We start from the raw sequence: 14,943 nt of genomic DNA, 5'->3' as shown, positions 1-14,943 counted from the left end.
AAAGTTTCGCTGGCATCAAAAATCCGAACTTGTCCGATATTTCTTGAATTTGCTTGAATCGAGTCGTCATTTCTTGAATGATCTTGTCGAATGATGCGATAATCTCTCGACGGATTTCCTGTTCGTGAGACAAAGCTGCATCTTCAGAAGATTCATCGCCATGCATGCGTTTTTTCCTGCGAATTCTCGTTTTGAGTTCGATTCCGAGTTTTTCGCAGAGATTCTTAGCAAAGTCAATTGCTTCTTGCACGAAACGGTCTCTACTTTCCACTAAGAGGGTTTTCAAAGCGCAGAGTTTCTGAGCACACTTATCCACACTTAGTCCTCGTTGCTGCAGGTAAATCTGTGCGTCATCTACTTCAGGTAGCACTGCAGCCCAAAAGCCAAGAAAAGTTAGGAAGTTAAATGACTGCATGGCTGTCAGGAGAAGACTGGCTACCGATCTTGTTTTGGAAGTTTCAGATGAATCTGTTAATTGTTCCAGTACCTCAAGAACTACCTCAAACTTATTTTTAAGCATCTTGACAGCTACATGTCTAGCGCTCCAGCGCGTTTCAGTGACTCGTTTTACTGCTTGACCTGTGATGGCAACCAAAGCGTTCCATCGAACAGTTGATGCGGAAAAGAAGGCAAACAGCTTCTCCAGAGTTACAAAAAACGTCACGGAATCCACTGATTCAGAAGCAGTGTGTACCCCAGCCAAGTTTAGTGAGTGGTTTGTGCATGCAACGAATATAGCTTTCGGATTCAGTGTTTTAGTCCGGGCTTGAACTCCATTGTGGATCCCTGACATTGTGGCAGCATTGTCATAGGCCTGTCCTCTCAGATTCTGTATGTCCAGTCCGTCTGATGTTATCTTCGCGATTATATCGTTGCTGAGATCTTCTGCATTTTTTCCTTTTGGTTCGAAGAAGTCAATGAAAGATTCTACCACGGCGACTTTTTCTCCTTCGATATGTACATATCGCAGAACTTGGCTCATTTGGTCATTGTGGGAGATGTCTGGTGTACTGTCGAAGATTACGCAATAATATTTAGCTTCTTGAATACGACGGATGATGGTGGATCGAACTTGCTGTCCCAGTAAGTTTATAAATTCATTCTGGGTTTCTGGAGATAGATACGAAACTGAAACTCTTGCTCCCAGCTTTATCTTTGTCAGGTGTTCCATTAGAAGAGGGTCGTATTTAGCTAGGAGGTGCACTAACTCCAGAAAGTTCTCGTGATTGCCACTATCATCTCCTCGAATGTCTTCTCGATGTCCTCTGAAGGCCAGATTCTGTTTGGCTAAGAACTGGATAATATTCAGCAACCTGTACAGTACATCCCTTCACTTCTTCTCCTCACTTTCGAAAACTTCTTGTTGTTTCTGATCGATGGTTGCTTTACAGTTCAGGCGAACTTCCAACTCCTTCCATTTCAAGAAGCTCTGTTCATGGCCCAGGCTATTTTCATGGTCTCCTATTCTTGGATTTAGCTTCCACCATTTGTTGAATCCTTCTTCAGATGCGAAGTTAGAGCCGGAATTGCCAAACAGCTTGCAAGAAAAACAATACAAGGATTGCTTCAAAGGCGAGTACACCATCCATGTTCGGAGAACCTTTTCGCCGTTAGATAATGGTTTGTAGAACCACTCTTTGGTTAGTTTTCGGGTACCGCCTTTCGTTGAAGTCCCTGAGCGAACAACATCGGCAAATTTGGAATCGATGTGCTGTACTGAGTCAGATCCGCGACGTACTAGAAGCGTTCTTACTTCGTCGGTCATAGGAGAAGGCCAGCAACCTACATCGTCGACATTCACATCTTTGATTTCGGCAGGAGCAGAAGGCACGATTTCAATTATGTCTTCTTTGGCAACATTCACTTTTTATGCAGGCTTATGACTATGACTAGATGCTTGAGGTACTTTTGATGAGTCGACTTCGTCTTGACCCTGCTCTGTGGTGGGACCAGAACTACTTCCAACTGCGACGGCAGGTACGTCTTCTTCTTGTACCTGTAAAATAAGTTATGTATTCCCATGAATATTGGCCGGAGGACACGTTAGAATTTCAAATAAGTATTTTATCTATCACAAAACAAAAGTGGTTTTGGTGACGGCGCTGTTTGCCGGGTTTATAGGAAAATTTACAAACAAAATTGATTTTGTATGGCAGCTACCTTTTTTAGAGTTTCCCGGTAATAACTGACTGAGTAAGCCATGTTATAGATGTTATTAAAAGATAAAATGACGAGAAATTTGAGAAAAATCGTTGGCGCCATTTTTGAGCTAAATGAAAAATTATGTTTTCTTTGTGACAGGTACCATAAATAATCAAGTTATCCAAAAACAAAAAAAAATTTCCTAGACTACTACTAGATTTACAAAACATCCCCTATTGAAGTTTTAAATTGAAGTAGCAGGACAAAATTCAGTCGTAAACTTAAAAAGATGTACCTTAACTCAATGTAATTTATGTTAATATACTCCATACTTTTTAAACAATAATCAATGTTCAAACAGCTATTAGAGCAATTTTAAGTGTATTATAAAATAAGATTTAATGAACGAGTGTGACTCCGTACTCGCAGACAAACCTAGGTGAATAGGTTTTGCGAGACTAATGTAAGAAATATTGTAACTTTTGTAAACAATAAATAAATAATAATAATAAATAACTAGAGTAATTCTAGGCCATGCATGATTCTAGATGGAGGAATCATATACCTACTTTCACTGGAATCACTTCCGCTGCTGCAGGATGCCACCGAAGACGTTAACGTGGCTTTCGAACCAGAACTGGAACTAAAATATTTCAGTAATGCACCTTGAGACTTCTTCGCATTTGATTCTTTCTTAGCCTTTTTTTTTTTGCGGAATTCCGCACCGCTTTCTTTGACTCCTTTTCATTCTCAAAAACTAGTTCAAAGATTGGGTAAAGTTCTAAATGTTTAGTTTTAGAAGATTCAACAGTATTTAAAATATCAAAACACAATCAAAATGACTTTCGTTCCGTATCCGAAACTCTCGCGAAACAAACATACTGTGGCCGGCAGGGCCACATTTTTACTTGTAATTTATTTTTGTTGCTGGTCTCTAGTTTTATATGGTTTTTTATTTCACGTATTTTTACGCCTTTTTTAATTAATGTTAATTTATCTGTAAATTTTTTTTAAATTATATTTGTTTCTGTTAATTAGTTATACGCCTTTTGGTAGCTATCGATTATGAGTTTAAGAACATCGATTGTGTTTCACGTAAATACCACTTGGTGAGCGCCCGGCGGTTGGCTGATGACGTCAGACATTCGGCTTGCCGGGAAGAAAAAATCAGCTGGGCCGGCGCGAGAGTGTGCCCAGCGACCGTTGAGGACAGAGCTATGTGACGGTGCGGACTGGTGTGCCGGACGGCAACGGGCGACGAAGAATATTGGGATGGAGGCTCCACGCTGGGTGACAGGGCAATGGATTGCCCTGTGATACTGAACTTATCAAGGTAAAGAGAGGCCGCAATTTTGATTTTTACCCTCGTGGTACTGCAGTGGTTTTTGGCAAACCTAGTGAACTGTGTATTTTCCCATACTAAATTTTATTTGGACGGAACTTTTATTAGCCAGTTTGGTGAAGAGGCCCATTTGTTTCACACGTTGTTCCAGTGTGGGATTTTTTAAAAAGGTCGCCCGTTTGCCTGTAGTTGTAATAAAAGTATAAGTTTGGAAGAAACGAACATTTTGCAATTTGTTTTTGAGACTTTGTCTTCGGAATTTGCATACTTAAAGTTGCATTTAGCTAATATATCAGCTTGTGCAGTATAATTAAATGTATGCGATCGGTATTGGACTACATGCGCAGCCTGATGTTGGTTGGTTGGTGCGGCCATTCTACGTTTTTATGAAATCATTGGCAAGTTAATAAAGAAGTAAGACTTTGTTTGAAGTATATGATAAATACTTCTGTGGTAACATAGTTATGTTACGTGAAGAGTTTTTGCTACATTTCCCTTAAAAATAAGATAATTTTTTTTTGATCATCGTTCACGCCTTTGTGAATTCGTACCTATGGCCCGGCGTGGCATTAGACTCTGGAGTTGGTGAGGAAGGTCAGGAAGCCAGCGCACGCCTAGGATATTAACTTTGTTTTTTTGGCAAGTCTTTAGCAACGAACATCTGAAGAAAGACTAAACCGTTGATTGAGAGTTTAAGAACTTTATTTAAATAATTTGTTTGTACTTCAGTATTATTTTTGTAGATTTTTTATATATTTGTATTGATTGTCTTGTTTGATTTTTTGGTATTAGGGCAGTCAGTAAATTTTGATATTTTATAGTGGCCACGCCTCACGCCCTTATATATTTTTATACTTGTTGTTATCAGTATTTATATTTTTACGATTTTTTAAAGGTTATTGTTAGTATCGCAAATGGGGATAAGATGCTGCCATTATTAACGTCAGCTTTTGTAACTAAGCTTGTATGGTTATGTATAGTAAAAAATTATTTTTGCAAATTTCTATTTTTTAATAACATACGTCCAAAGTCTTGCCTCTTGTTTGTTTAATGGTTACTCTGCTATTATATCCTTTAAATTTTTTGGCCTGACCCCTGGGCAGTGGTGTGGGGAATTTATATTGTTTAGCTTTTTATGCCTGGTTTTAATATTTATTTTTTCCCTTCGCGCCCAGAGTGAGTCGGGGACGCAACCCCTCTTCCAATTAAGGAGGAAGAAGGGTTACAATACGAGTAAAGCGTGATTGCGTAACGGTACTTCACGATGCACTAAAACAAACAAAGATCAGTACTGTAGCATGTGTGCTACAGCTGCTACCTTTGATAATGTCAAACTTTACAGTACAATGCGTAGTACTAAATTCAATGAGTGCGAAAGAGAGGCATTGACACGGGCCGACGCGTGAAACAAAAGATTTTGTATGAGTAATTAACATAATAAGGAGTGCCGCTCAACTCGCTCGCGCGCGCCGGGCGGCGCGGCGTGATGCGATGTTGCCGTTCGTATGTAAACAAACAAACGTTATAAAGAGCTCTGTCAGTGATTTCGCAGTTTTTCTTTTAAATAAATATTAAAAAATAGTTGGTGCGCAAAATTTTAGATAAAAATGGAACATTATAGTGTGTCTGACACATGTAATGAATGAATCATAGATCAGGTCACAACCCGCTTCACCGGCGACCCGCCCCCGCGGGCTGCCGCCCGGGGCGGGCCGCCCCCTCCGCCCCACCCACGCTACGCCACTGGGGCCAAGTTTGGTTTGTGTAGACTACCAACGTTAAAATATGTATTATCTGAGAATTACATGATGGCCAATCAATGAATTTGTTAGCCAATCATTTTGAGCAACATGTAACACCTCTCGTGCCTCAAAATTGAATTATTTTAAATTAATTAAAAAGAGCCTTGGAAACTTGCTGGGTAAGAATAATTAGAAAAATAAGTTTATTGACCAGAGGTGGCACGAGGTGGAGAACAAGACAATTTAGAACTCCCTGACACAAGCAACTGGGGAGCTGGTGGATCGTTTAAGGGAAGAAGGTATATCATAAATAAATTAACACTACACAAGTTGCTTGGTCTATAGGTTCCCTGTTTTATTTAAAAATGTAACTAATGAATTCCGTATTCCATTTGATTTGGCATTTATAAGTTTCCCAATTAATGATATTAACAATATGCTTTAGTTTTTCGAGAAAGGGCCGGCCCTAATTTAGTATAACCACACATACTCAACTTTACCAACAAACAATTACATAAACAAAAATTTATTAGTATCACACCAAAATTTGATTTGTCCAATCATTACATCGATGATTAGTTTTATTGATTCTACATATTCTTGAGGAAAGCACTGTTCGCTGGTAGGCTATTCATTCGATTGATGTAGTTCGTAGCTAGAAAGTGGGGGGGGGGGGGGGGATGTTGATTTTACATTACCACCCGGGTCTTCAAAAAATAACGTCGGGTCGCGGAGACATCTCTTCTAATGTGACCCGCAGTGGAGGTGCAGGACCACGAGCTGGGAGCAATTGGTCTCTCCAGCACTTCGACCCTGTCTGAAACCCAAATCAAATTCAAAACGAATTAGACTTGCGTCCAGACAGTCATACACAGTTGGCACGAAAGCCAACAACGGGAAATTGGGGAAAGAAAAGGCCGGATCGTCACTCACCAGACAGGGAAGTTGACTTCTATTTACAGATGCGTCGCCAGCCAGGAACTGGATCCCGCGAATACGCGGCTGGGCGCGGTCGTTTTCTAATTTCAAAAAAAAATTAAAAGATAAAAAATAACTATTACATTTTATACTACGCAGACGGACTAAACTACTTGAAAAAGATTATAGGGATAGCATCCCTCATTTAGGCGACTACATAGTCGGTTGCGGCCGGATGGAAGTTTTGCAGAGTCTCGTCGACTCGCCGATAATCAAACGGTCCGTCTGCAGTCGCGGCCTGAAGTGTCCCGCGGAGAAACGCGTCTCGTAATTAAAAGTAAAACTTGAATCAAAAGTGGAAGGGAGGACTGGGAGTCCGGACCGAAAGGTCCCGAAGTTCCCCGAGTGAGGGCCATAAAAAAAACTCTGATTGAAGTCTCGAAGCTGGTAGCATTGCGTCGACTTTAGCGCTACCTGTTGAGGGCTGTCTGAAATAAAAAAGAATCGACTCGCCCAAGGCGTCTGCTTAAACCAAGGGTTAAAGGGCGCAGTCTAGTGCTACACTCTGGCGGCCTACAGGGTAAGTTGGCTGGGTGGTTAGCGAGTTTGCCGCTAGGTGTCGCGGGGTGGTCCATCTTGGCACACACATTTTTTTTATGCAAGGCATCCTGGGAGACGGTCGCTGTCTGCTGGGGTTTCTGACCTGTCATTGGCCTTAGGCGAATTCTTAGAACCGAAAGAGGAGGGGGGGGAGCAAAAGTGCAACGACGCTGAGAACAAGCGTCCATGACGTGCTTTTCGAGGAGAGAACCTAATACGTATTCGTGACCAGACTTACTTCTCTCAGCAGCTCTCTGAGAAGTAGCAGCTTGCAGCCCAGAAGCTGCTCTATGCAGTTTTGGTCGTGCAGGGAATTAAAATTACAAACTCGGGACGTGACTGCAGGCGAGAGAAATTTCAACCGGGCTGACCATGTCCACATTAGACAGCAAAATATCAGAATGGCCCCCTGGGAAGGGGCTTCGGTCCACTGGCACAAAGTTTAAATCCGTGGCGTACACCGGCCTAACAAAAGTAAATCACCCCCATTAACAACCAGATAAATTTAAAAAAATAGAAACCCCAAAAAATTTTAAAATTATAGAAAAAATTAAAAAAAGTGACGAAATGCTTAATTTCCGGCACAAACACAAAAAATAACTAATATTAATATAAAGAATTTTAATGGGCAAACTAGAGAAAACACCCCGTCACTTTTAACTTCGGGCATATTAATCACTATGCTTTAGTGAGGCTTAATTTTAAAAGATGCACAACAATATTTCTTATGGCCTAAAACCATTGAAGCCAAGATGGTGCCTTTCAGTTTCCATTAAATATTTCAGGAAAGCGTTTATCTTCATTTGGGACTTTAAACAAATGTCAAGTTCGTAACTACAAATATTGTTCCGTCGGATGTTGAATTTCGTTTTCCGATTTCCGTGGATACATGAATCACTGTACTCACAGATAATGCCTGAATGCCTTAAATCCACCAAGTCGAATTCTACAGCAATTGATGAAGTGACCAGATTCTTATGTGATCCTACAGTTAACCCAGAAATAAACATCCTCGAATACTGGAAAACTCAGTCTGCGTGTTCACCCAGGCTACATAAACTGTCCAAAAAATATTTGTGTTCACCACCTGCGACAGTGTTCTCTGAACGTTTGTTCAGCACTGCAGGAAACATATGTGACCAAAAACGGAATTGTCTTGATCCAGACCGTTGTAAAATCCTTGTTTTTTTAAATAAAAATTTAAAGGGTTAAATAATTCTGCATAATGTTTAATTTTTTCTCTTAACTTATAAATTATTTTATAATTAACCCTTGAGATCTGGATTCGGATTCGAGGAGTTGATTCGAGGTACTGTTTGGGATTCGAATTCGAAATTCGGATTCGGGAAAAATGGGATTCGACCCATCACTAGTTACTTTACAATAAAAGTTTTTATTGGGTCATGTTTTTATTCATTTTGTTAATGTCGGACGTATGTATTTACTTATGAATATCCTAAATACCACAGCATTAAATAATAATGCCTTACTTAATGTTTGTAAGAAAACAAACATAAAAATACATGAAAAAAAAAGTTTTATCCCAACTACTCACGAAAAGAAACTTGTCAAACATGGTGTCAGTACACCAGTTTTGAATTAAATGGCTGAGATTTCAGTGGCACTAATCTTCTTGGTTAAAGTATATAAGTTGCTAATATTATGTCATAATTGGTAGTCTGCTGATTTAAAACACTAGAAATTAAAAAAAAAAATTTTTAAATCTAATTGTACGAAACCTCAGGAAATCAGTTTCCTAATGACACTTAGCATGAATAATTACAGAGCATAAATAATTACTGTTCATTGTCGTTGATTGGATCGCGTATTGTGTTCGTCATAAAATGTGAGGCTTTAAATGAGGGAAAAAAACTTATATGTATTATTAGAGACCTGCGAGTACTCGAATTTCAAGTTCGAGTCGAGTTTTTAATTAGTGCTCGGACTCGGCATGGCTGTTCACGACTCATGAGTCGAGTTTGAGTATAATGATGTCTTTTCAGACTTTATTGGTTAGGCCTAAGTATAAAAATATTTAAAATTACATGTTAACTAACCTTGTTTGCGCATGTACATAAATAAAAGAACCCCATTGTATCTTTCAGTTCAACGTATGATTTTAAATTCCTGCTCAAAACACCAATGTAAACAATGTAAAAATATTTCCTTTTAACATTAAAAATGTATCCTACCTTTCAATACAACGACCATTCTTTTCCAGTTATCAGGAAAATTTTAGATTATAGTTACTGTGTTTGCGCAGGGGTTCTTTAGTATAAATGTACACTATGATTAATTTTTTTTATCACTTTCAAGAATCTTTAACAAGTATAAAACGTAAACAAACACAGTATAACGCGCCATTCATCCTCCTCCATGAATCACACACTTTAGTGCACGAGATGATCTAAACAATCAAGTGCTCTATCGCCCCTCTTCAAGACAATTGATTTTAGCTGCGCCATCTTTTGGTTATTTATAGAGCACATTTTAAAAGTTTAAATTACTGCAGATACAAACGTTAAATAAAAATTATATTTTAACTTATATACAAAATAGAAAATTCAATTATGTTAATTTATGCAGGTTAATTTTTGAACTGTTTGGTGTCACAACATGGCCGACACACTTTAATTGTTTTGCCATGAAGGTCGGAATGTTGCCTGGCACAGCCATGCTCGCGACGTGCGCTACTAGTGCGGAGCTATGGTTATCTATGGATGAGAGGTTTGTTTACATTTGACGTGGCACAAGGCAAACAATATTGTTGATTGAATATTTTAATCAGGATGGATGGCCAAAAAGATAAAATGAAACGCAAGCAGTTTACTTTGAAGAAAAAAGTGGAAATTTTAAAAGAAGTTGACAAAGGCAGGAAAAATGCAGATGTGGCACGGTCTTTTGGTTTGGTGCCCATTACACTGTCAACAATAATAAAAAATCGCAAACAAAATATTAAACTGTATGAACAGTCATCTTTATCCGCTGGTCGCAAGAGACTTCGCCTAGAAGATGACGAGGGAATTCTATCCCAATAAATGTACATATCTGCAAAATAGTTTAAACCATTTGTCATTTTGTGTTCGACAGATATCAGTTTTGTATATGTACGCCTAGAAGTTAGGCTACTGTATTAAGTTCAGTAAATTTTTTTCAATTCTTGTTGTTTTACAAATATTTGCTTCCAAGCTAATGTAATATTTGATCCCCTACTACTTTATTTTTAAAAATTCAAAAATACTACGTTTTAAAGGTAACTTTCAGAATAAAGTACTTTCATTACTAAGTATAAAAGTTGAGGCTTTATTGATGTACCTTATACGAGATTCTATTGTATCCACACGCGGAGAAAACCTTGCTCCAGAGCACATTGAACATCTGGTGTCTCTCCATGAAAGACTTTTACAAAAATGTTGATTATGATCATTCCCATAGTAAAATGTTGCTATTTTTTTTTTTTTTTTTAAATATTGAGTTATGATCAGGCTTAGGCATGTATATTGAAATATATACTGTATAACTATTCTAAAAAAAAGTTGATGATATTTTTTGTATTGCTACAAAAATTTCCTGGAACAGTGGAAATCCTTAATATACCCTGCAGCTAGGTGACTGGTAAGACTGTTGACAAATACTTTTGCACTTATGCTATGGTTTTGAATAAAATTTTGCTCGGTTTCGGTGATTAAAACATGCCTTCATACTTTTTTTTTGGTTAACAAGTAAATTTTAATAATACTCTGCATTTTCAAAAGAAACAAAATTATTAAGGCCATGAAAAAAAATTGCAGCAATGAGAATCCTCACACCCGAGATTTGTATAGGGCCTTGATATTTGTTGGTCTTTAAACATGACAGTTATATATAAATCAGGGCTGCCACCACTTTGAAAACAATATCCTTGATTGAAATGTGAAATATCCTGTAATATCCTTGTTTTAAATATAAAATATTCTGTAAAATCCTGTACATTAAAAAATACAAAAAATATGCAATTTTTATGAAAATTACTTGATCATAATGTACGTAACTATACTTCAATCAAAACAATTCAATTTTTAACACTTTATACAAGTATTTACACACACACACGTAGTCTACACTTCACCACTGGCAGTATTTAAATATCACTTTTTCAGATATTTTGCCCTATTCCTCATTTCTTCTGTTGGCTGGAATTCTGCCATATTCTTCCTAGAAGAGATATGCAACAAAGCATTTAGCATTGACGATTCAAGACATGACCTGTGCGCTGTCTTGATAAGGTTGAGCTTACTAAATATCTTTTCCACCCCTGCATTGCTGTGTGGAAGAATAAGCATTGCCTTTGCAAGTTTACAAAGCAGTGGAAAACATGTTTTTGCATTAATTTCAAACTGTGACACTTTATGCCAGGCCTGCCACCAAATTAGGTTCCTAAATCCTCTTTACAGCATTTAAAAATCCTGTAAAATTTATAGCCGTAATTGACATAATTTATTTTTCGCAGTAATTTTAAATATACATTGCATTCCAAAACATAATAAAAAATATCAAATGAATGTAAAGATTTTTAAGATTTGCCACTTACATTACAAAACTAATAGTTGGTATCACAATAAAATGAAAAGTAATTTAAAAATTTCTCTTCAGTATGGGCTTTGGTGCTTTTCTTATTTACAAACTGTAAATACATCATTAACTAGTCCAGAGCCTTGGAAAGAGGGGTGGGCCTAGCTGAGCTGAGATTGTCCATCTCACAGTCCCTTCATCCCTCATTCGCCGCTGCTCACCCTACACCCCTCTCCGGCCATGGCCAAGCAGCCACCACAGCAGTTGTCTTCGAGCCTCCTGTGCCAGCAGCAGCTGTCACCGTGGTCGAGAGCTGGGGCGGTTGGGCACTATGGTGTGTACTTCCCAAGCAAGCCAGGGGCAGATGTGGTTTATCATATTGCAAAAACCTCCCATCAATAACTTCATGCTTACCTTTGATTCACTAGGTAATCTCTCTCACCTAGGCCCTTAACCGGTGCCCCGCCGAAGCCGAGGGAAGGGATTGTTGACCATCAACATTTTCACCTTACCTCATACTCTCCGACACAGTTTTCGAGTGGTTTCTCAGTGCTGAAGTACTCTGTGGAAGTGGTCCACCAAGAAAGCAGCCCTCTGCAGATCCACCACTTATAGTCACCGCGACTCGAACACTTGGATAGCACTGGAAGAACCCCGTGACATTGGTCAGCGGGGAAAACAGTCACATTTGAGGATGGATCAGTCGGTCAGGGACAACCACCACAATACACCGCACCACCACAGACCTGGTCAACCCGGTTCAATCGTCACCAGCAAACCCTTCTACACCCCTTCTTCTTGTTTGTATCCCGCTTGCGTTATGCCCTACCGTAATTTGGGGGGGAAGTGGAGTAAAAGCCCTTGGAACCTGGCTGGTCGAGGAGGGAAACCCTGCCACGTCGCTTGTGGCACACGGACCGAGCACACCAGCTCTGCCCACACCAAGACCGTTGCTGTCAGAGGAGCACCTGGCAGCACAGCTGCTCTGTGGTGCTACCTGACTTCTACCCACGGGTGGTAAGCTATTGGGTTCTAAAGGATAACTCATTAGCAATTCTATTTAATCACTAATATCCACACAAGTCTCTAGTTTCACTGCCTCACTATACTTCACATTTAATCTGTCCAATGTCTGTTCAAAAAATAAAACTAACCTAACTACTCTTTCATTTATACATGCCACTGGAGTCTGACTCACGTTCTTGTTGGTCCATGTCGGTGCAAAACTGTTCCTGAACATTTTTTTCACCACTAACTGGCACGCTGCATCACAGGGACACAGACCCTGCCTTGCAAGCCCTAGTGGTTGGTGTTCATGCAGGAGAACTACCCGTTTGAGCCGCCCTTTGTGCGAGTGGTACACCCGGTGATCACGGGTGGCTACGTGCTGGTGGGCGGGGCCATCTGCATGGAGCTGCTCACGAAGCAGGGCTGGAGCTCCGCCTACACCGTGGAAGCAGTCATCATGCAGATAGCAGCCACGCTCGTCAAGGGCAAGGCACGCATACAGTTCGGTGCGGCCAAGGTTTGTAGTCAGGTACAGTATGTCTTCTCACTATGCTTCTTAGTGTGCATGCCATGGATGGATGAAATAAATGTTTAAATTTCTTCATAAATATTTATATTCAACGAGAAATATCTTTGCTTATAGTCATTATTTTATGCAAAAAAAAAGGATAAGAGTGAACTATTAACTACTTACTACATACTAGGCATTTGCACTAGTGTATTTTTGAATAAACAAATGTAATTAATAATTCTGGATTCTGTTTTAATAGATGTTGATGGTTGAATACTTTTGGTAACTAATATAGAAATGATTAATATAATTGTGGTAATGTATATTAGTCTTAATTAACATTGTACTTTTGTTCTTTATTATAAATATTGTTAATTTTTGAAAGATTTGTTCATGTATCAAGTATATTTTTCACTAGAGTATTTTTTTAAGTGGCGTTGTGCATCTTTCTGCCTCCTGGATAGATACACAGGCTGTTGGGCTGTACTGCAGAAATGTAATTGTTCCAAGGTCATGTAGAGCTTTTTCTGGGAGGTGATGGAGTTGTGTTGTGTATGTGTAGCCTATGACTGGATACGTGACTCTCCCTTGCTTCTCTTTGGGACAAGCTAGGTTTGGAACCCCAGAAAATGGTAAATAAAATTGACCAAACACAGTGTTAAAATAAGGCAAAAAGCAGTGCAAAATTTTGGTACCAAAACCTAAAATTTGTGAAAAAAAGTGTGTAAAAAAATTTAAGGTTACTTCTAAAATTTGGTATCATATGTTCATATTGTCTGTTTATTCCTTTAAAAATTGTTTTCTATGTGCTATTAATTGAAATTTAAGATTTTTTGGTAATTCTAAATAAAAAGCCTCTACCAAAAAAAATTAATTCTCCCTCCTCCCTACTGGAATTATTTCCTGAGCATTCTCTAAGAGGGCAGTTTGATTCTTAAATTAGTTTACCATTTTAACGAGTATTTAGGTTATTAGGGTCACTGAAAATACTATGACATTATGTGGGTGGTTCGTTAGGTTGCTACATATAAAATACTGTGAAATGGTGTAACTTAGGTAAATTTTAAATTGGTAATTCATAATAATCTTACAATATTTTTACTGTAGCTAACCAAATCTAATCAACCATCCACACTATTAAAGTATTTTATATGTATTTCTTTAAGAGTCTTAACCAACCATCTACACATTTTTAAGTATTCTGAATATTGCTAACCATACCTAATCATTTGTTTGATTGGTAAACTACTTTATCACAGTGACCTTTCAGAAAATGTTTGAAAAACACATCTGAAAATATATAAAAAGCAGGTTTGTTATTTTTGCTCAGAAAAAAGGCTCTTCTTTAGAATTACAGATTAAATATACATCTGGTAATCTTTGTAATTTTCATAAAATTCAACCAAAAAACTAAAATAACTTACTGTTAAATCATTTAATTAAACACATGGTGAGTACTATAAAAAGCACAACACCAACTTCCAACATTTGGTACTGATCTCCATGATGGATGGTAAGGGAGGATGGAGTGTGCCCTTGTAGAAAGAAGGGTAAGAGCGGTGTCAAGAAATTGCAACCAGCAATTTTATTAACAAAGGGACCATATCATTAAGTAACTATGGATACAAGGGTAAAATCAGGCTCACGGTTGTGAACATGAAGAAATTCTAAAAATAACTATTCTGCACCACCTCTGTGCAACAACAGCTCAAGTTAATACTGTGAATGCTGGTGGTTTAGGGTATTACTTTTCTCTGGTTGTTTCTATGTATATCTGTCCCGTACGAGAGCATCAAGTGAGTGTTGTATGCTAGACTTGTTTAGTGAATGGGATGGTAATGATGCACTTTTTCTTTCAGGGGCAGTACAGCTTAGCACGAGCTCAGCAATCCTTCAAGTCATTAGTCCAAATTCATGAGAAGAATGGTAAGTTGATGACAAGGTGCAAGGAGTGAGGTGTGGATTTTCAAGGGATTAATGTTACTGAATCACTTATTGATGGCCCTATATCCAAAAACCCGATACCGATAACAATTCCGATATTTCCAAATTTACTGATCCGATACCCGATACCCGATCTTCCGATAATAGGCCTATCTCATTTCTAACACTGATTCTATAAAATTGTG

General features: G+C 38.5%; 1 protein-coding gene across 2 annotated transcripts in view; it reads left to right on the top strand.

The window, feature by feature from the left end:
* The window catches only part of LOC134527473 (ubiquitin-conjugating enzyme E2 Q2), a 107,797-nt gene that overhangs the window by 76,839 nt on the left and 16,015 nt on the right, over positions 1 to 14,943 (top strand). Inside the window, exons 6-7 of one of the 2 annotated variants that reach the window (XM_063360172.1) lie at positions 12,617 to 12,820; positions 14,674 to 14,740. In XM_063360172.1, coding sequence (XP_063216242.1) covers positions 12,617 to 12,820; positions 14,674 to 14,740 — 271 coding nt within the window. Of the gene's footprint in view, positions 1 to 12,616; positions 12,833 to 14,673; positions 14,741 to 14,943 lie in introns of both variants that reach the window. The other variant, XM_063360171.1, reaches the window with a different exon arrangement.

Source organism: Bacillus rossius, chromosome 1 (genome assembly GCF_032445375.1).
Source record: "Bacillus rossius redtenbacheri isolate Brsri chromosome 1, Brsri_v3, whole genome shotgun sequence".
Lineage (NCBI taxonomy): Eukaryota > Metazoa > Arthropoda > Insecta > Phasmatodea > Bacillidae > Bacillus > Bacillus rossius.
Note: the sequence above shows the minus strand (reverse complement) of the source record. Positions and strands in the feature narration are given on the sequence as shown.